At 42.4% G+C, this 25,314-nt stretch overlaps 1 protein-coding gene across 3 annotated transcripts; it reads left to right on the top strand.

Moving 5' to 3' along the window:
* The first annotated feature begins 422 nt into the window (after positions 1 to 422).
* On the top strand, positions 423 to 20,618 carry shq1 (SHQ1, H/ACA ribonucleoprotein assembly factor). Of its 3 annotated transcripts, none has more exons than XM_086041782.1 (12): positions 423 to 510; positions 1,125 to 1,291; positions 1,446 to 1,510; positions 2,400 to 2,528; positions 2,641 to 2,795; positions 2,892 to 3,004; positions 3,090 to 3,187; positions 7,608 to 7,765; positions 8,358 to 8,411; positions 9,865 to 9,988; positions 12,027 to 12,147; positions 19,852 to 20,618. In XM_086041782.1, the coding sequence occupies exons 2-12, from the start codon at positions 1,149 to 1,151 to the stop codon at positions 20,444 to 20,446; spliced, it is 1,755 nt and encodes a 584-aa protein (XP_085897908.1). In that variant the 5' UTR covers positions 423 to 510; positions 1,125 to 1,148; the 3' UTR covers positions 20,447 to 20,618. The 3 variants fall into 3 exon arrangements, with proteins under 3 accessions (XP_085897908.1, XP_085897911.1, XP_085897910.1); XM_086041784.1 differs by lacking the exon at positions 423 to 510 and adding an exon at positions 527 to 682; XM_086041785.1 differs by lacking the exon at positions 8,358 to 8,411.
* The last annotated feature ends 4,696 nt before the right edge of the window (positions 20,619 to 25,314 follow it).

Raw genomic sequence — 25,314 nt, forward strand, 5'->3', positions numbered from 1 at the left:
CAGACCAAATACAATATGACCAAAACTGTGACATGCCTGATTTTCTATCTTTATGTGTGGGGTCCATCCTAAATAAGAAATGTTGCAATATTTGAGAAACCCTTATGTGTGGTCCCAAGGTGCATTTGTGTTAGTTTTCATGGAAAACGCAAATTAAGCAAGAGGAGAACATTTCTATATATTAAAATGGGTAATTGTCATCTTCAGAAAGCATGTTGCAAATCATGAAATTTTATTTAGGGCATAAAACAGTCAAGACATTTTGGCATTAAATGTGTGAAAAATATCGCTTGATAGCAACTCCCAATAATTCAAATATACCCATCGGAAGAAATACATCCTTTTGAGCTGGAGCCTATCCCAGACTAATACAAGAATGTCATAAATGAATTATACAATCAAAACAAACCGACGAGTGATTATGATATCTTAGTGGCCGTGTACACGGTTCATTACGGTAAAACATGGCTGCTTCATCGGCGCTGTCTGTGTGAGTGAGGTTTGTTTCTGGTGAGTGTACGCAGTCACGTTTTTACTGTTTAACTGTATTGTATGTTAACGGCAATCCAATTAAACGGGTTGCTCCGACTGTGCGGAATGAAAATGGAGAAATGTTAGTTATTCGTATTTTATCTGTGGCGTGTTCGGCGAGGTTGCTTGCACTCCCATCAACGTGGTCAGGGTAAACAAAACCTCCATTGAAAAACTGTTACGTCTTGTTTGCCAAGCAGATAGATAAAACTGCTTTAACTTATGGGCACAGCGCGAATTTCATAGTCGTTTTCAGGGTGTTTCCGAGAATTCGGTGTGCATGTATACATGTAAACTATTGATATCTGTTCAATATTCAGTCTTGTAATGCGAGCGTAGTGTGTTCAACTTGTATTTACGAATTAGCGTGACAAACGACTTGAATGTCAGTGAATACGTAATTGCATTCTATAGTTATTACAGCCAAACAACCAAATATAACTACAATCATAAAGGTATTTGTTGGCGACAGGTTTTGAAGACAAGATCTAACAAGCACAACGCTTAATAGAGTGAACCACACAGGGGCGCACTATCGTCAGCAGGTCTCCAGCCAGTGTTGAAAGCGTTCTTGTCTTTTACTCCTCCTACAGGTCCTTGTCACGAAAATATCCACAATGATAACGCCTGCGTTTGACTTGAGTCAGAATCCTGAGTACCTTATCCTCTCAGCCCGTGTCCCCTACACCAGAACGTCAGAGTTTGACCTCTACATTGATGGAACAGAGGTTAAATTCTATGCCAAGCCCTATTTTCTAAGGTGAGTTTATCGGCCTTCTTAAACATATAAAGCTGGTTTGGATAACACAGCTGTAATGTAATTTAAATGTAATCAAAATGGCATTACCTTTCCATGCGTATATTCAGTTGCACAAGAATTACTGGTTAACCATGTCTGTCATTTTTATTTTTAGGTTAGCGCTTCCAGGGAGGGTTGTTGAAAATGGAAGAGAAAAGGCCACATTCGACATTGATAAAGGTTTGTAATAACACATCTGGGGAAAATGTTCAGTTTTAGTGAGTAATACTACCATGTTTTATTGGAACATTTACAGAACCAAGGTTTTGCAGACTTTTTTTCCTTCACCTTGTGAACAGTGTTCAGTACAAAATCTATTCAAAAGCATTGAATTGATGAGGGTAAAGAGACATTAGGCAGCTCTAATGTTTTCAATCAATGTTTTTCTTAAATTTGAATATCAGTTATCATAATATCAGTTACAATATCTATTTGCAAGTGCAAAACCCTGAGTCATGTTTGCACTCACAGTCAGTGATTGTTCCCTGTGGCCTTTTTTAGAGTGCACTTGAGTCAATCAAGCCAAATTAACAAGAAGATCATGCTTTTTCATCCCATTGAAAAGGCCACTGAAATCATTTGTAATGTGCCGTTACGAACTGCACAGTTTCTAGCTGTAATATTTAATGACAGTAGGAGGTGGTCTTGTGGGATCTTGTTTTTAATAAACTGTGTTAATGAGAAAATGTTTTCTGTCTATTTATTAAAGCCTGGCACTTTGGTGTGCCTTTGACTTTCATATGATTTATAATGAAGTTCTCTTAATGGAGACATCTGCCTCATTGACACTGACATCACGCTGGCTGGCTGTCAGCATGGCCCTAGTTGACATGCTGTGTCTAAATAATCCTGTAACATCTGCGAATACATTTCCTCTAATGAGTGTCCTTGTGCAGACTTGCAACGAGCAACTGTTATTTTTGTAACAATGGGTCGGACATGAAGTCATTCCCTTTCATTGTATAGAATGGCTTACTGTTTTGTACAGTTCCCTATAGCCGCAAAGATAGATTCAGATTCACTGTGTTCATACCACTAATAGAAGTCTTTATGTCGTGTGCGTCTGCAGGCCTGTTCACTGTGCATATCCCTAAAGAAAGAGCTGGAGAGCACTTTGAAGGCCTCCAGATGCTGACAAGTCTCCTCGCTCCCAGAGGGTCCCGCTCAGCAAAGCTTCTGTTAGAGGACATCAGTCCAGGTAAGTCACAGCGATGCGTTATCGGCACTCGGCACTCGTTAACACACGTCCGTGAGTAAAAATAGAAAGCTATATGACTCATTTTGCAATCAGTGTTTTGTTTTTTAAAAAGATTCCAGTGAAAGTGTGGCCAGCGATGAAGATGAGGAGGAGTTTGACTGGCAAGTTGAGCAGGAAGTGTATGTTGAGAGATCTGCAGAGGAGCTAAGTGGCCTGCAGAAATACGGCTTTGGCAATAAGAGGTCTGGAGTGTTTTCCAGATTACAGGCAAGGCAAATGAAGACCACCTTGATTACTGATATTGATCTTTAATTAGTCCTGCCATTTAATTTTTTTCTTTTGGTGGCCCTTACGTTCTGACAGGAAGAACTCAGTGACGTGATAGATGTCAAAAACCCAGACGGAGCAACAATAGCTGAGAGAAGGCAAGCGCGGCTGGATGCGGAGGCTTTGTCCTTTTCCCCTGATCATTACCTGTAAGTTTAAAGCAAACAAACATCCAGACTTGTTTTCATTGCAGCACGTCTCGTCTTTTTGCTGACATATTCGGTATTGTTGCAGAGCTGATTTGTTTGAAGACGACGAGATAAAGAGACTGCTGAAATTCAAATCTTGGTGGACAACATTTTCTTCTGCACCTGAGCAGGAAGAAGAGCCTGGTATGTTTGTCATGACCTTTTTATGCCAATTTACTATATAATCTTTGAAAATAGGATTTGTATATGATGTCAATTCCATTTGCGTTTTGGTCAGCAGCAAGTTCATTTTCGTTTACTTCCAGCCTCTACTATAGCCTCTTGTGTAGAAAGTACTGATGTGTGACTTCTTTGTTGTCCGTCATGAGACATTTTGAGTATCATGAGGGAGGAAACTGCCGTAAATCCCTTCTCCCCGGTTTAGTGTTTGTGTACATCACAAGTGTTCACGCAGTGCAACACAAAAACTGAGTGGGCGTATGCATGAGACAAGGACAATAATGAATTGGCACCCATTTCATAGACACCTTTTTCTTGCTCATCTTTAGTTCTGCAGTGTATGCCAGCTGCACACACACACATCTAAAAATAGCTCGATGTTCAGTGACTGTGTTTTCTTAAGTATCTCTTGCATGCTGGTGGCGGAAATTGTCATGTTATTCCTTACAAATGAAATCACAATATTTTGGCAAAATCATATTTGGGTTATTTTTTGCAAAATGTTCAGCCCAACATGACGTTTGACGTTCCACAGATGAAAGAAAGTCGTGTCTGAAGGCTTCCAGAAGGTGGCATAAAGCAGCAGATAAATAAGAAGGCATGGCTGCATTGTTGTCAATTGTCTTTCAGCCCAATTAATGACCCCCGACATCATCCTTTTTTGAACTACACTCAAATGGATTTCACTGGTGGGGGTTCTCTTCAACACTGTGCTAACATTGTTCTCATACAATATATGAATACCCAAAGGACACATCAGTCTTCTTACGGTCCACCTCAAGAGGAGGGTCAAAGCTCATCTTGTCGGCTATGAAGCGACATTGCCTAAAATGCCCCAGGGCACTTCAGTACTATGACGCTTGCCTTTTATGAGAGCTTGAACTTGGACCTCACTCCGTCCCTGGCTCACTGTGATGCCTTCTGGCGTAGTTAAAGAAATGCTTCTCTGCCATTGTAATGTGACAAACCCCAAAAAGGGATTATAGATTTTCAGTATCCTGCTTGCTTCCAAAGTTCAAAGTGGCTTTTATTGTCACTTCACATCCATCTAAAAATCAATCGCTCATTAACTAAGACAGATATGAGCTCTTTGAAAGCTGGAGCGTCCCCACTTTATCTCTTTCCTCAGCTCTTCATACGCAAGCGTGATGGCTTGTGAAGGCCTCAGCAAGAGCCAAGAGCCCATTTAATTGTGCTATCCAGCTCATCTCACAGTCTGCTAATACCGGCATGGTTTAAGGAGGCGCATGGCTCACAGTTACCGCTTAGATGTAGTGCATGGCCGCTGCAAGCTTGAGAGAGGATTTAGATTAAAACCAGATAACATTATCACAGGAGGTAGCGCTTTTAGCTGTGTCAGGGGGAACCTTCTCCACTAGTGTGAACACAGATGGGCAACAAGGCAAAAGCCTTCACCTGCGGTGTTGAGATTAGCCCGGAACAGTATTCAGAATGGGTTCACACTCCAGTGCGATTGCCATTCCGTTTTGTTGGATCAAGTTTGAACGTTATCATGCGAAGTCTGGTGTGCACCATACCTTGCCTTGTTTAAATATCTGATAGCAGCTTGTCTTCCTTTCACTATGGGAATGAGGGATGAGGCGCTTTTTAAAGTGCTATTTTCTTCCTACTCGCCTTTTGGTCGAAAAATGTGAATGCGTGAACGCTAAGTAAACCGGACCATATATGTGTACCATGCTTCGTGGTCCAGACCAGGGGACCGGAATATAAGTGCAAGTGAAGCACGAGGAGCACGAGGCTCATTCTGCATTTTCAGACAGTGTCCCAATTGGGTAGACAGGGTGAAAATACAGTACATGAGCCAGATTAAATTTAACGGCGTGATTGACAGTTTGAATACCCAGAGGCTCAAGAATGACCAAAGTCTGAATTTAAAAGTTTGTCAGCAGATTTTGAGAGCATTAAAGGGGAAGTCAACCATTCAGTCAAGTCAAACATTTTCTTTACAAGAATCTGTGTTCCGCAGGCCCACTAGTCCAAACATAGCATTCTGATTAAAATTGCGTTTGTTTGTTGGAAAATCCACCCGTTTTTGTCCATCACAGTGGCCATTTTGGGGCGCCCGTTGGCAATTCTGACTAAACTTTTCACTAGCAAACGCCCCCATAAAAAAATACAATATATATATATATATATATATATATATATATATATATATATATATATATATATATATATATATATATATATTCCCTTTTTAGCCCGCTTTCACTGATGCTATGGCTGATATATGTCACCTGACAGATGGGTGCGGACACAAGTGTTAATGAAGTAGAAAGTGGACCTTTTGTGTTCTCTGGTGTCAGGGCCATCACACTGACAAGCCCCAGCTGTCCACTGGAGGCCCGTATTCATACGCCGCTGCAAACTAAATGGACCCGACAGCTTGGCCTCTCACTACCTACTGAAGCTTGTTATGGCTAGATTTTGATGTCACGAGCAAAACTATGGCCTTTGACCACATTTAGGGCAACCACTGCACAATCTAAAGTTAAGATTTAAAGTGCGCACAGTTGTAGACTTGACATGGGCACTGTGTTTGCATTTACATTAGCCGGATCTGGCTGTCCAAAGCCAATTTGACGCTCATTTCTTAATATTTAAGAAATTGTCAATTGTCCGGATTATGTTAACCTTCGCAATTTTAAAATTTTTCCGCGGTTGGAATTTGAGTGCATCCTTAATATTTACCCGATGCTATTAGCCCATCTGGACCTGTGGTGAGCGCTGAAGGGACAGACTGCCTCTCCAACTGGAGGAATTAGTTGGAAAATTAATTTCCCGTTAGCTAAAGGCCTTATATGCTGCGAGTTAATGCCGATTAGAATTAATGTGCTCCATATCAGAGACAAATAACCGTGCATGATGGCAATTAGGAGAGTAAATCTATCCCAACTGCTCGTCTTTCCGTTGTTTGCTCTAATAATTGTTACAAATTTATATTATTAAACTCCTAATGTTTGCAATAAAAGAATAAATAACAATGAATTCACCTTTTTACGCCCAAAATTGAGGTGACTCACTTGGCTTCTCTGAGAAGTTATATTTTTCTGTTCAAGAATGCAAGTACTCTAAATATAATCTTAATCAATAAGTAGTGTCCTTTTAAAATTAAAATTTCTTTTTAATTTTAAATTTGAATATTTTCACATACCCCCTTGAAAAGAGAACCATTCAATTGAATTGTACAGGTGAGAGAAAAAGTTAAAAAAAAAATATTTATCTTGGTTTAATTTGAACAAAAACCTGTCATTTAAACTGGGGTGTGTAGACTTTTTGTGTCCACAATTGCAAAGTGGGGGGATATTATTTGATCCTCTGCTGAATTTGTAAGTTTGATTCCTTATGAAGAAATGAAGAGTTTTCCATGATATTTTATTTTGTTTATTGTTTTGCTTGTGCCGTGTTAACGCCGAAAAGAACACTGTACCTACGTTCTCGTTTTGCAGAATCCTCATTTTACTTTGATGGCTTTGTGACAAAGGTACTGCTTGCAATGTTTTATTTTATTTACACCCCTCCCCTCCATGTGTCAAGTGCCTAAAGAAGAGTGCAAACAGATGTGATTCCTCGTGAAGTAATGTAGGTCTATGTTTTCAGTGCCAGACACACTGAGGATGGAGTCAGGTAGCATCTGCAGGGAGCTAACGTAATGCAGCAGGAATCTCCTTCCCAGCAGAGCTGAGTTCCCACTGCAGCCAGAGATGAAGTGCTATGTGTGCGTGTAATGCACACGTATAGGAAATGCATATTTTCGGTTGTCTTGGGGAGTTTTGTTAATTTTGATACATAGAGCCTATGACTACAACATCTTGCTAATACACACGAGGCCATGCAGTCCGCACAAATACATTTACAAATGAAAACGTCATATAACGTAAAATATAAGCTAAATCCGTTCTTTTTATTCTTTCAAAGAGATCATGGTCCAGGTTCTGCTGTCTGTGATTATGTTTACTGCGTATACCGCCATATTAAAGGTGACTGGTTGGTTTACTGAGAAATATTTTGACATGAATTGAGCTTTTTGTTTTTTCTAACAGGCTTGCAGTGGAAGGTTTAGAGGCAGAGGGCATTTAGTTAATGTGAGCAACTTTTAGGTAGCGTTTTTTATTCAGGTGGAGATATTAATATTTAAGGTTGTCGGCCCGACTCGGCCTTCCGACGTCTTTGGTTGGAAGAGGAAAATTCGGGACAAAAACAGCAACCATCACAGGATCCTTTTCCAAATATTTTTTTCCCTACTTCATTGATTATTTACACACAATAAAGAGGACTCCTAAAGGCAGATGTTAGTAGCCACACTGTCCTTATTTTATTTGATTAACTCTTTTAATGCCAGGTCCGTCTTGTTCCCATGCAGTTATACTGTTCAGCAACGAGGAGAAAGAGCAGTTGAGAAAATTCAACAACCAATCGTACCTGCTCGACAAGACTTCACGTTACCAAGTGTGGCTCAGCCTGGTGGACATTATTCTGGCTTACTGCTATGAAGTGCGGTCTACAGAGGGAGAGCACAATGTAAGTGACTGTGTTTATGTGTGAAGAGGCAATTCTTCCTGAGAAGCACTTAGCCTTGGATGACAAAGTGTTCTTTCCTCAAATCCTTAAGACTCCTTTTCCATTTCATTCACGGCCTTCAGAGATTACCAGCGTATCTGAGCGCTGAGTCAAGGCTTCTTTTTGTCACTCCTTTGAGGTTGAGTGCACAGGTGAGCAAGGTGTTTTTCCACTGCAGAAGACAATTGGCAGATTGTAAGACTGAACCCCAAAAATATACACATGAAACACACGGAAGCCAAACAGCCCCGGTTGAATGTTTCACCAATACTGTATCAACCAAAAGTTGGAGTCATTTTTTACAGCCATAGACCTACAAAAACGTCTCTGGAACCCTACTCTAAATTCAACAGGAAGTCGGGCAATTTTAATTTCCTTTCACATTTTGTCTAACTTTTGGCCTTTTATAGAGGCCATATTTTTCATCAAACTACTTTTTAATCTGATGTACTTCATTTTCCAAAAATTCCAATTCCAAAGTGGCAGTATCCCAACGTGGCTAGGCTTGCAAGGGCTCGCAGCTCTAGTTATTATTTCCTCTCCTATTATGCAGGTGGAGTCACCATGGACAATCAGAAAACTCAGTGGGACACTGTGTTGGCTGGAGGTAGGTTTTGCCCCAAAATACCAATGACATTATTTTTTTATGCCTTAAGATTACAGTTTTTTTTTTTATGATTGCTGAGACATTCACGGTGTACTAATTGTTCAACCAAAAAGTTGTTAACTTTTCTAATATTCCAAATAGATGTTTCTGTAGATGATTTTGTATTTGTAATTGTAATTCGTAATTTATAGTTTTGTGATTTTGCCTCGGCAATGGGATTTCTCAGAGTTCACATACCATTTCAAATGTGAATTGCAATTTCTGGGGGAGAATATTCTGCTGTTGACTGATGACCAGTCCATTGAAAGGCTGCTATAAACAATTATTTTGCTAAGTCAATTTTAGTTTCCGAACTCCCTTCATTTTATTGCTGTGACGGCATTCGAGGCCAACAGCAAAGTAACGACATGTTGATACACTACCTCGCTGGGTTTTATTGACTGACTGTTTGGCAGATTAAGGTAATGCTCATTAGCCGGCTAAATATTCCCATCCACGCACAAACACTTCCGGACATCCCGCTTGGAGGGATCGTGCTTCCAAATGGTGTTCATGCACTCCCCACATACAGTACATACGTCACATACTGAGATGTGAGCGTTATGTTGACTCACCACCACCGCGGAGCATATAATACACGGGTGTGTGTTATTCTCTAGAAATGACCTAATCCCCTTCAAATATTTAACTATGAATCGATTGTTTTTTCATGAAAGCAAAAAGGCTACACATTACATAATTTTTTCCATTCACTGACCACAGCGAGGGGCACTCGCTCTTCCTCTGTGTTGACACCAAACAACAGCCTCCCATCGGCTCCTCGGTCATTCACATTCTTCTGTGCCTACACCAGGCCACGTTCTTCCATTTCTTTTTGTCTTTCATTCTTTCCCTCCTCTGGAGATCATTAAAGGGTGATCCTGCCCTTATCTCGCAGTGCCGCCCCCTCTCCAAATGCGCGGTACTTGTCCTCACTAGACTGCTGGTGTGACTGAGTTTGATGCCTGCAGCAGCCGACCTTATTTACACTCGTGCTAAACAAGCCAGAGGGAGAGAATGATCTCTGATGACACTCATGTCCCGGCTCACAGTGCATCCTTAATAGGCCTCAATGAAGGAGAATAATACAAGAGATAAAATCTCCTGGCGCTGCTGCCATTACCGGCGCAATCCGAGTGTGGATGCAGTGTTTAAAGACAAGCAGCAATTAAGAGGCTAGTGGAGCAGCAGTGGGAGTTTGAAGCGCCTATTTTGTCAGCTCAATAAATGGAGGGGATTGTTAAAAGTAATTAGCACACCACTGACTGTGATGAACACCAATAGGAGCCTGTGTAAAAGTGAGAAAGGCCCCGCAGACAAAATGTCTGGCTGAACCAGTGTTTACTGCCATTTGCATCTTGATGTGATTTAGTGCTGGCGATCTTTTGTGAGTGTCATGTCCTCTGTCCCCCAGACATACAGCTCGTTGCAGGAGGTCCTGGTGTCATTTGGAAGAAGGGTTTTATGCTATCCACTCCACCGACACTTCTCCTTGGTGTCTGCCGCTGTTTCTGACGCAGCTGCAGTATTACGCTCAGGTTAGTCCCTCTTGCCAACGCGGCGCCAGGCCTTCACCCTCTTCACTTTCACTTTGCTGTGAAAACATCATTGTGCCTAATTGGTGTTAATTGGCCACCATTTGGTTGTTTGTTTTGGGGGAGTGAAAAAGCGAAAAGATTTTAAGGAAATTATACTGGAATGGCTTTGAATGTGAAGCAATGTTTCCATTGTGCATAAAGATAATCTATTCGAATTCATAATTGATGTCACAATAGGGAAATGAACATGCTAGGATGTCCGTTTAGCAAGTACAGCATTTTCATACCCGTTGACCAATCGTTGGACCACAGGCAAGTCGGAGAAAGTCAAAACAATTGTACTAAATTTCACTGTAATCCCTCGGTGTAGTGTACATGAAGCTTTGTATTCCTCTTCTGCTTAGTAGGCCAGTGTCGCTTCTACCTCGTTGTAGAGGGAGGACAAAAAAACGTGGATTAGTCAATGACGGCTTGTTGGTTTTAATACAGTATATCAAAGACCAGCTTAATCTTTAAATCAAAAGCCTCCACGGTCAGATAAGACATCCGTGTAAACATACGCTGGCTAAGATTATCTGGTCCGTGATGATAGTAAAGCTTGTAAATGACAGCAAATTAAAGACCTTTTAAACCCCAGATTAACATTTCTGCGCCTCATTACATCCGAATGGAAGTTGATCAGGAGAGCCAGAGAAAAGGCAGCTGGTCTCACTTTCCCGCTCACCTTACCTTGTTAGCACCCTCAAAGCGGGTTGTGCACATTCAATATGGAAATTGCTGTTCTGTCTGAAACCTCCGGGGTGGCAATATGGACGAGGTCGAACATGGCGACATACATATGAGTTCAAAAGATCTACTGTACCACACCTGAAATATGTGTTATATGTATAATATTGAATCTTCTTCCCTATTTAGTATTTATTTTTGAATGTGCCATTAACCTACTCCTTGGAGCAATAACTCCTCTAAACGTCAATAAACAAGTTTCCTTATGAAAAAGGAAATGGAATCTTGGAGGCAAGCGTGTGTTTTTGCTTCACACTATCCAAGTCCTGACATTGAGGGCAGAGTTGCCTGCATGTGATCCCATGCTTAAACGAGAACCAAATGTTTGTTTAAGGTTTTCCTCACTGCGAGTGTACCGTTTATTTTGATTGGCTCGGAATGTCTTGGACAATGCCGCCTGGCTTTGCAGAAGCGGAGAATGGCATTTTCACGTTCCCTCAGTAGGAGGCTCAAGAGGCTATTTATGTGCGTGATTGAAGGGAAACGTGCTTTGGCAGTTTCACTTATGAATTGAAGCAAAGAATCTGTTAGAATCATAAATAGTGGCCTGAGTATCCTTGCATATGGGACATTTGAGGGTGGAGGGGGGTGAAAATGCTCGCTATTTGCGTTTTTAGGTTTAAAGACAAATCGAGTGATGACATGGATCCTGAACTATGGCATCCCACCAGGATGATTTTAGAAATATAACTTTTCCATGAAAAAAAACAAATCAGCATGCTTGTGTCCTTCTGTATCTAAATCTTTCTAGAGAATTGACCTACTTCTGGGAAAACGGTTTCAGTCCCTGATGCAAATGTTAATTGCCAGTAACTCAGTTTGTTGAGACATTTGCAAAATGTAACACGGTACAAAGTCGATTGTTTCACAATATATGAGTTCTTCAAACAACTGGCGCTATTTTCGTTATTTGAACTCAAACACATTTTTTTCACCCAGGTGCAATTAAACTGACAGATTGAATGCCAAAAATAGAACAATCGCTGCTTTTTTTCGTCTTTCCTTGGATCTCTTCTCCCCTCCCCCTCCTCCGGATAATCAAATTCTTAACCAGAAACCCATCTCAAACGGTCTGGATTAAATTACTCACTTGTCTTAATGGGATTTTGCTCTGATGTTGTACCCTTGTCTTTGATGTATACAACACAGGCTACAAGCCTGTAGATGTGTCTCGTGTCTGTCAGCAGCTGGAGCGCGTTGCAACGAATACAAATGTTTTCATTTGCATGCTGTGTTATGTTCCCGCGTCTAGGGAGAGCCTGCATCCTCAAATGCCTGCTTGATATTCACAAAATGTTCAGACAGAATGACCCAGCCTACATACTCAACGATCTGTACATTACCGACTACTGTATCTGGATCCAGAAGATCAAGTAAGTTCACAGACCCTCCGTCAAAACATACGCATGCACAGACGCACACCTTTGAGAAGAGAACGCACACCTTTGCGACCTTCATCTTTCGAATAATTACTTTCATAGCCAGGGGAAGTGCCACTCGGTCCGCGTGATGCGTTAACACTCTTGAGGAGAGGATTAGCGGTGTCATTTGTCAGAGCAGAGCCAATTGAATTACCAAGACAGCCTGAAATGCAGTCTTGGTTGTCTCATGTGTCAAAAGTACCATCAGTGAGTCTTCAGCCCACCGCACAATAAGCGACGCAGCCGAAGGTGAACTGGACCACTGCCTAAAAAACAGAGTCGGCGACTCCTCGACCCTTGTGTATAATAATCCAAATTGGGTGCAATGGAAAAAAATGTGATCCCCCGGTGTTCTTATCGGGAAGCGTGGGAATGATGTGAGGCTCCACATGCAGGTTTTTAAAAATTGAACCACAAACAACATGGGAGGATTGTCAAGGAAGAAACGGTTTGCCCCTGCCGCTGTAGCTATAAGAATACAAAGGCAGGAAATAGTCGAAATAAAAGCAGAGAGTATGGATATTTCAGAGGCTCAATTCATTTTCTCCACTTGTGCATTTTGGTATCACAGAGTGTCCAAGAATCTCTCTTGGGCACCCCTGACATAGGGCATTATGTCATAATTACGCCTGGGCATCCATTAACTCATTCACTGCCATTGCCGAATTTACTTGTCTTTTCACAGTCCAGCCATTCAATCCCAGGAACATGTTTTATCAATTTTTTTCAAACGTTAGCGGAAAACAAGGTCTGAAAATGTGTGGCAGTGAATGATTTAAGAACCTCACAATTTGAGTTGATGTAGATTTTTTTTTTTTTTAAGGTTATGATTTAATTCGATCTTGATTCTTCAGGTGTGAGTTGATTTGATATCAACTGAAATGCTCCAATATCAATTCAGTAAGAAGTAAAAGATCAAATCAAATACACAAAAAGGAGTCAATTTTGGCAATTTTGGAATATTTAACCCTGCTATGTAAACATGGCGCATGTCACATATGGGCCCAAACCAGCCTGAGAATAATGAAAATCTGTGTGTAATTGACATCCAAAGAACTGCAATATTTTGGCTTGTGTCTGTGTGCCGAATCGTCTCATGTCTTTCCGTTGGAGCTAATAGGCAAAAAAAAGCAACATCAACACTTTCTTTCTAAATGATAAGGATTCCATACCTCTCTCTGCCGCCTGATGCACATTTCACAATTTTATACGCATTGCATAGATGAATCTTTGAGCGCATTACTCCGTAATGAGCTCTGTTTTACTTTTGGCCCGAGTTCAGCCAATTGGTGTGCTTCTCTGGAAAAAGCCCAGTTGAAAAATGTGTGCCTGGTGTTTTAGGCTCAGTGCCCAGATGCAGGCACTATAAAAGGTCTGTAGGGATTTAGAGCTTCCCCCCCATTCCTCACATTTTCATTTGACATTTTTTTTTAAGAGAAATCTTGAATTCTGCTTTTAGATAGCCGAGGTTGATTCTAGAAGCCTCAGTTGATCGGCGGTGGCATATCTTTCATGACCAAGATCGACGAGCACAGAAAAGATAGAGCTCAACTTTTTTCCCACTGGCTGCTCACTTAAAAAAAAAAAAAGTTATCTGTCTCTGAGCTTGAGGGCGCCGGAGAAACAATTCACCTCCGTGCTTTTCATTCACTCTTCCCTGCTTGTTTATATTTAAACTAATAACGATAATGTCAGTTTGACTGTACATGTAGAGTCTTACTACAGTCAGCACTGGTCATCAAACAGATAAGCACATTGCATGGACGTGATTGGATTCATTTTTGTTCTTTTCATTTCCTTCAAGTGATGTTTTCTGTCTCCCATTTCTTGACACAGATCTTTTCTTGTGCGTTGAACTCTGCAAGAAATTCTTTATGGCGACTGGCTACTTTGGTAATAATTGAAATCACCATTATTCAACCGCTCATTTATTTTTTTATGTACAAAACAAGAAAATGTTCAAACGTAAAAATAAAGGCAAATATCTTTCTTTGACACTAAAATTATGTGAGTTCATTTTGGACCAAACAAATTGTATAAAATCAGTTTTTACAAAATAAAAAAAAGGTGCAAATATATAATTCAAGTATGCTTTCCTTGTGTAAACAAACAGTGCATTGGATATAAATGGATATTAATAATCGTTTTTTTTTTACGATTATGCCAATTTTGTTATCATAGAGTGTAATTATCGTAATTGTAATTGCATTTCGATTAATTGCACAAAAAGAACAACAATATACGATGTCATCTATGGGAAGATAAGCCTGTACGATAGCAGTGCACCATCAATCTACTCGATACGACACGGACCTCAAAAGAGGAGTGCAGAACATTCAGAGAGAAGCCTCCCATCCAATGTGCTCGCATCACAACTTCCATTTGTCACAATAATAAAAAGGAACATATAGTCCCAATGCAAAGCAGCACATTTAAGCGTGGCCTGTGTAAGATGGGAGCTTTCTAACAGTTCCAACGAGCACTTCAGCTCAGCCTTCGCTCCATAATCTATCCATAATATGCCGTTTGTCGCCGCGGCGCTTTTGTGCAACTTGACGGCATTGTTTGCTTGCTTCTCTGCGAGGTATTCCCCCATGTAGGATTTGTCATGTAAGTAAGTCATCTTTGGGAGCTGAGCGGAAAGATGAGATGTAATCTTGTACCCTAGGTGCCATGCCTGCATGTTGTCAGACCTCGCGGAAGACGCCATCAGTCTCAAATGATGGGACACGGCGATTAATGGTTGTTTGTAGGCCTGGGGGGGCTTGATTTATTTAATCTTCTTGTCGTCCCACATGCATTTCTTCTCATAAAGCCCCCCTGACTGCAGCGACATCAGTCTCAGATTTACAACCTCATAAAGGCTTCACCGTGATTTAAGCCAAAGGGCAGGCACTCCCTTTTACTCTCGCACACTCGTGCGCACAAAGTCAAAACAAAGCGTCAACCTTGTGCACTGCATCAAAAGCGCTCTCTTAAACAAATCACTGCTCATATTATCGAAAAACCTTGTGAAAGTCGCGAAGTTCCTGATGGTTATACAAATTTTTCAACAAAGTTTTGAAGAGTCGGCTGACTTTGTTCCTCGCCTCTCCTCTTCTTTTTTTCCAATAATGATTCCACACAATCGTATTTATTGGGTCTATTCCTCTGTAGCAGACAAATCAATCAGTCAGATGAAGGTTATGAGTTCAAATGAATGGTTCCTAATGGTGTCTTTTTGGGGAAGCCAGAATGTGGTCTGTTTTTCTTCTGTCTTGTTTTTTATGTGATGGGACATGTATAAACAGAGAAATTATGCATAGGTCCCCAGACTGGAAGATTGTCTGGAAGTGGCTGAAAAAAGGTTTCACACCATAACAGCAGAATATAGCGACCCAAAGTGTGAATTCCACAAAACAAAATCTATGTGCAGTCCGTATGGAAACAACAAAGAACCTTTTCCAGAAGTATGGCGAACCACTGCTTGTTTCTTCCACCTCTATTTCCTCTGATTTATTTATATAGAGGAATAAAGAAGTCCCCCAAAGTGGGGAAATCTGTCAAATCAAGCATTGGGGTCAGTGTCTGCTTAATACATTGGCAAGTGCAGACAGATCGTAGACGGTATTTGTTTTTCTGTTTGGATTCAGAAGGGATGAGGTGAGTTGTAGGAGCGACCAGAGGGCTTTTGTCAACACTATAAATGAATAACGCAGCTTCTTGAGCTCATGTTTGCCTCGGCACTGGAGGAGATCCGAGAAGCCCAGCGGGTTAGAACAAAGACGCGGGATCTCCCAGCTAACACGGACAAGTAGCGCAGATTTCTTCCCTGCGTGGTGCCAATCCAGCGTTTTGTGTTGAGCAGACCGTTTTTAGTCACACTTTGACATTTTGCACAATTACACCCTGCATTTACACTTGTAATCCATGTTACGGTCATATTTGAACAGTGTTAGTGGTCATTTATCATTTACTTCCAAATTATGTCTTTACTGTAACTATTTCTATGGTAGTTAGAAGCCAGACAACAGGCTTGCTGATCACGTTTCTCACATCTGGAACTCCAATGGGCTTCCGTTTCAGCATTCAGTCATAGCGGTGAGTCATATCGCCGCGTTGTTTGCTTTGTTTCATTTGCCAGGGAGTGAAAGATGCATTGTAAAAGCTCCCGCTCTGGAAAACGGGTGCTCGTATGACATCACTTATGGTTTGGAGTCTTTCTGCCGGTGTGCGTTGGTTGTTTGGCTGAGATGTAAATGTCCCGGACAAAATATCAGGAATCTTTCCTGAGAAGCTTTGATAGGTGTTACGTGAGCATCCCTCTCCATGAAAGTGTGCGCATCGCTCGGAAGAAGCCGGAGAGCTCGCATTTCGACTTTTATGTTTATAATCTCTTTCGGTTGTTTGCTTTTTGGCCGAGCATCTTCCTTTCGATGCATCTCTAATCGATACGTCTGAAGACGCACTTTATCTGAAATGTTTTGAAGAGCGCAGGCAGACATGCCGAATAAGGTTGTCTTTCGCACAAAGACCATGAAAGCGACGCCGGATTGTAATTGAACTCGAATACACAGACACTGAACTTTCTCTCTCTCTCTCTCTCTCCCTGCCTCGCACACACCCTCTCTTCCCATTTTCATTGAAACACTTTGGCAGATGGAGGCGTCTTTGTCTTAGCGAAAGTTTTCCAACCTAGAAAGCGCCAGCCCTTCTCAGTTTAATGAAGGCCAGCCACTACAGCAGTGTAGTAATGACCGGTTTGTGTACAACGTTATCCCTCCCCCTCCTGGACAGAGCCTTTGTATTCACCACAGGCCAAGCTTCTCCCACCACAGAGCAAAGGAGGGGAGGGAAAACAAGCTTGCCTCTCCAATGCTAACTCAATAATGACTTCCCACGGGGGGAAGAGAATACAGGGCAGTCTTTGAAGTGGCTGTTCTGCAGGAGCCTCTCCCGCCTCAGTCGCACTGTTGGATACTCCAGAGGAGCCCCATTCAGACTTGGTGCACAAATCATCAGTGAAGTCTATCTTCATCATGTGTGGTTATTCTCCAGGTCTTTTTCTATCAGTAATAAGTTCAGTTGGACTTGGAAATCGGTTTCTCTAGTCTTTATAGGGTCCAAAATTGTCTGGATGAATTTACCTCAGCGGTGATTTTGTTGCCACGCCGGATCATTTTTTGCTATGATCATACATAATGTTCCCGCTGAGGTGTCAACACCTCGGGCTTCAAATCTCACTTACTGCCCGTGTTTTATCAGGATCATTTCAAAGGCTGGATTTACAGTTGATGGTGCAAGTGTTTTTTTTTTTTTTTTTTACTTTGGTCTAGGTCTCAATTCAGAACTGCAGTGAAAACGTAGAATCGACCATTAGTCATGCCCAGTCTAAGTCTCTTTTGAGGTTTTAGTTTTCGGGGCAAAGTCAATCCTGATCAAGGTTATTTTAGTTAACGAAAACTAACGAAGTAACTAAAACTAAAATTGAAAAGAACATTTTTGTTAACAAAATAAAGTAGAAATGAAAATGCTTTTAAAAAGACGAAAACCAACTGAAACTATATTTTACGTTCGACAGTGGGTAGAATTTTGCAACTTGGCAAACAAGGCACCCTAGCTTGATTTCATTAGGGCGCATGCATACAACTAACTTTGGAAGCGGTGTTATGTGCACGTTCACGGCTCAGCTTCAGAAAACAGCTGAGCTGTGATTGGTTGTTACCTGAGCCTTGCACAACTGTGACTGTCATTTTCAGTCGACAGCAAGTGAAAATAAAAATGGATAAAAACGGGTGGATTTTGCTTCTTAACTCATCTTCCACAAAGTTTCGACTAGTGGAGGCACATAGACATATTATCGTAAAGCATTTTTTGGGGTTGACTCCCCTTACAGGCTGGATAATCTGAGTGTGGCCCACCAATCAGTTGAACAAATCAGAACACGTCACACTAAACGCAGGGCAGCAATGAAAGACATCCAGTTTGTTTTTCTTCATGGCATGTAGCTTTTTATTACAAGACAACCTTTGTTCTAGAAAAGGCCCATTTTATTCCCATTCTATTGCCCTAATAACAGAAATTATTCACGTCAACCAATGAACAGACTGAAGTGTGTCTGGTTTCAACTTTTAGGTGCATTCCTGCTGAGGCAGGGTGTCAAAAAGTGACCTGGCGCAGGACGTTAACACAAAAAATACAGAGTGCCAAAACTAAGCCATATATTACTGATTGGTGGCAAAAAAGACCTTTGGAAAGATAACGAAGACAACGGTGTCATAGTACCAATATTTCAATGCAATGTGCTAAAGCAGGAAAATATTTGGATTTTTTTTTTTCTGTCTGTACTGAATGTGAACCAGCTCACCTATGAGATCTCCTTACATTGTCGCTACTGGGCTGCTAATGAATACACAGCCTAAGTTGCCTAAAAAAATACATAGCCTATTAGGGCTGCACAGAAAAGAGGAACAGTTGTGGGGCACAGCAGTAGGTCGATTGGACTGGAATGGGTAACAGGAGCTGAGTGTGAAAATGCGAATGACAGCAAAGGAGTTACTCCCAACACACACCAACAGAGCTCAAATCCGTTCCTCCAACCTGAATGGACACAGTCTGAATCTCAGTGACCCGCAGAGGTCAGCCCGTAATCACCATGGCAAAGGGGGCAGCACGCATCGCCCAAAATGCATTGCGAAAGGTTTTTTGGGGGTACTGAGACAGCACGGCAGGCATTCCCAGCATGAATTGTGTACCGGCAGGAGCATCGTTATGCACAATAGGAGCCTGCTTGGATTTTCAACAGCAATAAAACACTTTCGCTCACCCTTCACTGGAGTCTGTGTGTTAAAACTATAAAACTGCAGCTGCAAGACGGGTGCGTTCCTATTGTCGATCCACGCCGTTTAACTATTCTCTCTCGAGTTTTGTCAATACGTTTATTTATAGTTGGAGGAGGAGAGGTTTGCTGAATCTCAATGTATTCCTTCCAGGAGCCTGATTTATACTAAGATTCCAAAAGTTGCGTGTTGACTCAAACAGAATGTGCCAGAAAAATGGAACTTGATTAATTTATCCCACATATCAAACAAGAGGAGGGGCCCATTAATTAACCCATTGAGGCCGGGAGCGCTTAACCGCATTTCTGCCACTAAAGCCGGGAGCGCTGTTGCGTCTTTCTACCCTTAAAGCCGGAAAAGCGTTTATGTTATTTTCCTTTTCTAATCCAATTCTCGGTCTCTTAGCCAATGAAATGCATCAGAATATACACTTGGAAGTGTCGGAACCCCTGGGATGATGCTGCGGAATTTTTTCGAGCATAATGGCGGATGCGCAGAAGGATGCGGGAGCTCTTATTGATCCCACTGTGGGGAATTTAGCAGTGAAAAGAGATTGATTGCCAACGATGCAGTGATTGGATTGCACAGTCGACGTATAGTATATCGTCGCTGTCCTTTGAAAAAAACATACATCCATTTTTTTAATATTAATGGTATTTCTGCATTACAGACATCCCATTAACGTGATTTTTTTTTTTTTGTCTTTTAAATGACAAAATTGGACCTACATGTTTTTCACAGGAGTGTGACGATATGCTTGTTGTTGCACTGGAGGACCCGTCTCAGACATTTGGGTGCGCTGAACTGAGTAATTAAGTATGTTTATCTAATCTTGTAGATCGAAGAAGTTGTCGACCTTGCCCGCTGCGCTGCAAAAAGTCTCCCTGCAGAAAAAAGATTTGGATTTGGACATTGAGGAACTAGAAGAGGCTGCCACAATGGTTGTTGAGGAGGAAGACGGCGCTTCCAAGAGCGCTTCAGTGCATCATAGCAGCAACCATTCTAGTGACAGCAGCACTTCGGAGGAAGACGACGAGTCGGAAGCCGAAGGGCGAGCTCGCGCTGACTCCCGTAGAGGAGGGGGAGGAGAGTCATCTAAGGACAGCCCTCTTAAGCACCAACACACCTCCGTCGTCTGTGCTTCCATCCCACAGGAGCGAGCAGCCACACTGCTGTCAGCGGAGAGCAACATCCACATCCTCCCCCAAGCCCCAGAAGGCGCCAGACCGCTCATCCAGGAGCTTGGGGAGCTAAGAATCTCCGATGAATTGCGCGGCAGTCCTGAAACGGAAAGAAAGTGTTCGCAGCAGAGCACCGCATCATCATCAGGAGGGAGCAGCAGTGGGACTTTATTAGAGTTGAGCCCTCGCAGAAACCCCCTGCTCATCATTCCAAAACAGGAAGATCCTCATACGCTGGACTTTATCTCGTGATGTGCCAAGTGGAGATTATTTTGAAATGTAACTTCCATGTAAGTCATTTAATTAAACGGGATTGGCTTTTAAATGATAGCTTTTTTCATCAGACAGTAGTATGAGCAAATGCTTTTCCTGCCGTGTGTTATTTTCCCATTGCTGCCCATCCCTGACTTATAATAAATGTTTATTCAAATACACATTCATCTTTTGCACTTTGTTTTTTATGATAACATTATGAGAATAAGTAGCCAGAATGAAATTGAAGTGACCCCCTAACTATACAATATTTCACTTTTATCTAGTGACTGCAGGTTGCCGAAAAACACTGTACAACAATCTTTGGATGAGTTCACATAGTCTACAGAGTATTCAGTGTTACACAATAGTAAAGTTTTGTTTATAAAAGAACACTCTCCATTTACTGTATATTCCGTATCTGAATCGAAATGATTCAAACCCTGGAGTGATTTTATATGAATTTGAATTTGTTGAATGGATGTTAACTGGAAAGAGAGTGCCCCCCCCCCCCCAAAAAAAAAAATTGTAAATCTAATTGGACTATTTTTTCAGAGAAACCTTCAAGTAGCTAATAATTCAGATGCAAGAAAAGCTCCCTCCACTTCCTAAAGACAGACTGAAGTGGAGAAGCGTGTCGGCACTAAGCATGCACAAGTGATTGATTCATCCGGCATGAATGGAGGAGCTCTGTCGACACAGCTCAATATCATCGGCCTCGTACCGGGCGAGAGAAAACAAACATGGAAGCACATGTCAGCTAGATAGATGGGGGGCTGCTGAATAGGAGCTGTTTGTTTGAGAGATAAGAGCACCCCAGGGCCCGAGGTAGCTGCGAGATAGAGCTGCGGAGACAAACTGACACTAGCAGTGGTGCAGCAACCGCAGGCATAATACATTCATTTGCGGATTACTGTACTGCCTGAAAATACAAGAAATGCTGTGCGGCTCAGATTGTAATCCAAATATGAGCTGCTTTGGATAGAAAAATAGAGACTTTGATCCGTTGTGAATGAGGGCAAGCACCAGCGATGATTCGTTGCGGAGAATGATTATTATATGTGAAGCATTGTGTTACACGGATGGATCTTGTTGTTGCTCGGGACCTCCCAAGTTGCGGCGTCCCCCGTGCAACACCTGCTCAGATGAGTTATGTAGTGAAAGTCTGGCCGTTTAAAGCCCCCTTCACTCAGCAGACAGGAGTAAGGTTGGAGGGTGGGGTGGGGGGTGGGGGGGGGGAACCACAGCCCTCTGAGAGAACGCTTCCCTCTCCCCACGAGGGTTTCACATTGATTAAGTGACAGTGGGCCACATGGCCATTTTTCGTCGCTAAAGCGGCTTCCTCAAAAGGCGGACGATGCAATCTGCAACCAAGTGTCACATTTCACTGGGTTTCCTCTGCATTTAATAAACATCACCGCATCACAGCTCAATTCTACGACACCGTGATGAATGTGGTGGCTCGTTATTTTGATTTGGGTTTCATTATTCTTCTCTTCCTCGTACTCCAGCTTCCTTCCACAATCGAAAACATTCAAGTAAGGTTAATTGAAGACTCTAAAAGGCCCGGATGGACTCCAGCTTAGCTACGTTCTATTCTATGATGGAGGGTCGTTTACTGAAGGTCGCTCTACAGTTGCAAAATTGTATTTGTTTCAGGCACGATGGATATTTGTACACTACATCTCGCTGGCGTCAGGCAGAATCCTTGCACCGGCAAAATCATCACTTTTCAGGAGATCCCAAAAACAGCATGTTTGTTCAACCATTAACTTTACATCGTCATCGAGCGCAAGCCATTTTCACCGCAAATGGGGGCATTTACAGGTATGTCCTGTGAAGAACTTGCAAGCCGGACCAGGAGTTACCGTTCCGAACCACACAAGGGCGGGCGAACCGTCAGGTAAGAATAAAATGAAGTAACTTTTTTACATTAGCATCTTGTGACCTTGACCTGTTTTGTGAAAAGACCCTCCTGTTTCGCACTCTTCAAAAATTCCATTGTTGCGTGTTATATGAGAAAGGCAGCCGGCAAGGACAGTGCGGCCACAACCCCCTCTGCGTCTGACACGTCGCCTCAAGTTGATTGTAATAGAAAACTCAATCTCCTCTCTGGCTCCTGAGAGGCAAAGTGAATCTGGTGCTTGAAAAGATTAATAACCCTCAAGAAGAAATGAATCAGGTGCTCTTCAGGGCCTGTCTCGTCGGATGGGCGTGCAAATAGAAGTGCTTTTGCGCACGCTTCTCCTCACACCGACGGCCATGTCGGCTGGTGCTACTTTTGTGACGGTGGGACTGTGTCACGTCGCTCCAGGCTTGGCGAGACAAGGGGGGGGGGGACAATTGAAAGGAAAGCAGGCTCTTTTCCTTTCGTCCTTTGCCCGGCTTTAAAGTCCATCCTCAAGGATTGACGTTTGGGGCTTTTGACGGCATTAGATGGTGTCACTGTCAGACACAGGAATCCAGTGTTCGAAAGCGAAGGAAGCGTGAAACAAATCCTATCATCACCATGCGCGAACATGACTGTGTAACTGCCCGTTGACGCGTCAGTGGCTCCGCCTCACCGATTCCCCCTAATTGGTGTGAGCAATGTCTGTTAAATCACCGCACAACTGTCAGTGGACACGTGTTCGGAGACAACTTGATGCCGCAAATTGCCTCTGCCCTACCACTGCGCGTTTGGTTCACCTTGTTAAGTGTGTTGGGCTTGCAGAGAAGCTGTTAAACCGGAGGAGAATTATCTAGTGGGAGGGTGGAAACCCTTGACCTGCTGACATCAGAATCCATGTATTGCATTTAAAATTCTATTAGCATAATATGAGCAGGTGCTTGGGGATATGATGCTGAGATAGAGCACAGCGTGTCATCTTTTCACAATGGTAAACAAGGGCGAATTTGGAATGAGGCCGACCACTCTGCTTGTTCTGTGCATCGCCACATATTTGGTTCTTATTTGACCCAATTAAATGGGCATTTCATGAAAAATGTGACTTTTATCTTGTCTATTATTTATATCTATATTTATTAATACTTGTGTGTTACGGACTATTATTGTCTTTATTTATTGTCTACTGTTTGTAAAGTGCTTTGTTACAGCTCTAGCTGTTATGAAATGCGCTGTATAAATAAAATTGTATTGTATTGTATTTTATCTAATTGGTTAACCCGACCGCAAGGACCAAAGCACGCGGTCTTTTTCTTTCAGTCGTGTCAGCCAACAGCGGGATTGGTAAAAAAAATTTTTTTTACCAACCATCGACAAACGTGACGCAACCTGCGAAGTCTCTAAGAAGACGATTTTGAACACATACGGCACTACGTCAAAAGAGGCACCACAAAAAGAGGTAACTCAAAATGAAATATCTCAAAATTTGTGGTTATGAAAATAGCATTTTCTCTTTTTTAGGATTTACTCTTGATCTCATCTGGACTTGGACTTGGACTCAGACCTCTGTGACTCGGACTTGACTTGGACTCGATAACGGTGGACTTAACAACAGCCCTGCGGGCAGGTGCAGCCGTGTTCATTTCTTATGAAATAATACAGCTAGGATGTGATTATCGTACAGTCGTTTTTGTACAGTACTTTATGTTTTATTCAATTCTCATGAGATCTTTCATATTTGTTCAAGCTCAGTCAGTGCGCAATACCCTTGCAGTGAGATGAGCAGATCTGTGAAAGTCGCAAGAGGAAAGAAGGTGCATCTTGTTCACCAGACCTCGAAGGCTAGGCCGTGTTTGCTCAGGTCCACCGCATGGCGCTTTTTAGCCTGCGTGTGTGTGTGTGTGTGTGTGAGGTGTGTGTGCGTTTGCCCTAGTGGCTCAGTGCAGGCTCATTCTCCGACTAATGATGCCTCACGGATGTCGGTGTGTTGCTAGCAGACGTGGAACAAAAGGTTTCTAGTTCTTGCACTCCCCCAGCCCTCACTAGACAAGCTCCCCCGACACTTTCCACACAGGAGCTTGACATAGATAAAAGCCTGAATCTTCAAGTAAACACAGAAACACTCTCCGCGCTGTCAGTCCCGATGCATCTGTTGACGTGTTCTAAGCAAACAAACAGATTTTCCAACCCGGTAGCAAAGCACACCTTCATCCTGCCATGTTTATTTCATGCTTCTGTCACTGTTGATCCACAAACGTCAAATAGTTTAGAATAAGGCAGCCAAATTGGTGTTAAAATGTCAACATCGTCCCAGTGTTGCTCTGTTGAGATGAGACACCATAAAGCCGATCATTTTCAATTCCGCTTATCCTAACCGGGAAAAATGCAGATGAAACTCTGGACTGCGCGCTTTCTGCGACACGAGCTGACCTGAACCGTCCAACATTCCTTATTTCATGCTCCGACCTTCTTTCTTATCTCCAGCCGCCTTTAATCCTTTCCAGATCTCTCAGTCCAGCAGCCTATCGAGCACCTCTCCTTTTCCCTCCTTCTCACGTCACAAATATTGACCCCCTACCACCTCACTCCCTCCCCCTTGCGCCGTTAGATGTGTTACTTGAAAGCAGATACGTACACGTGTCGCATTTGCCAGTCGTGTCAGCATGTCTCCAGCTGGCTTCCTGCTGAGATTCAATCGCTGTTGGACAGATTGAAAGGTGTAGATTACATCTGCGTGCTGCTGCATCGTGCCTCCCGGCAGACATTCAGCAAAACCGGGGCGGTTTAGGCGGTAATAGGAGAGACGGGAATGAAGTACATGAGAAGGAGGAGGAGGAGGAGGAGGAGGAGGAGAATACTGCTTTCAGCACTTCAACCTCAACGCTTCTCACACTAAAGCAAGCTGTCTGAAGGTTTTGTTCCCCACTGTCTCTTGAAGACACCTCTGTGGTTCATCGTCAAATTGCTACACTTAAAGCCAATA

The sequence above is a fragment of the Filicampus tigris genome, chromosome 9 (genome assembly GCF_054856515.1).
Source record: "Filicampus tigris isolate MCC_2025a chromosome 9, RoL_Ftig_1.0, whole genome shotgun sequence".
NCBI classification, from domain to species: domain Eukaryota; kingdom Metazoa; phylum Chordata; class Actinopteri; order Syngnathiformes; family Syngnathidae; genus Filicampus; species Filicampus tigris.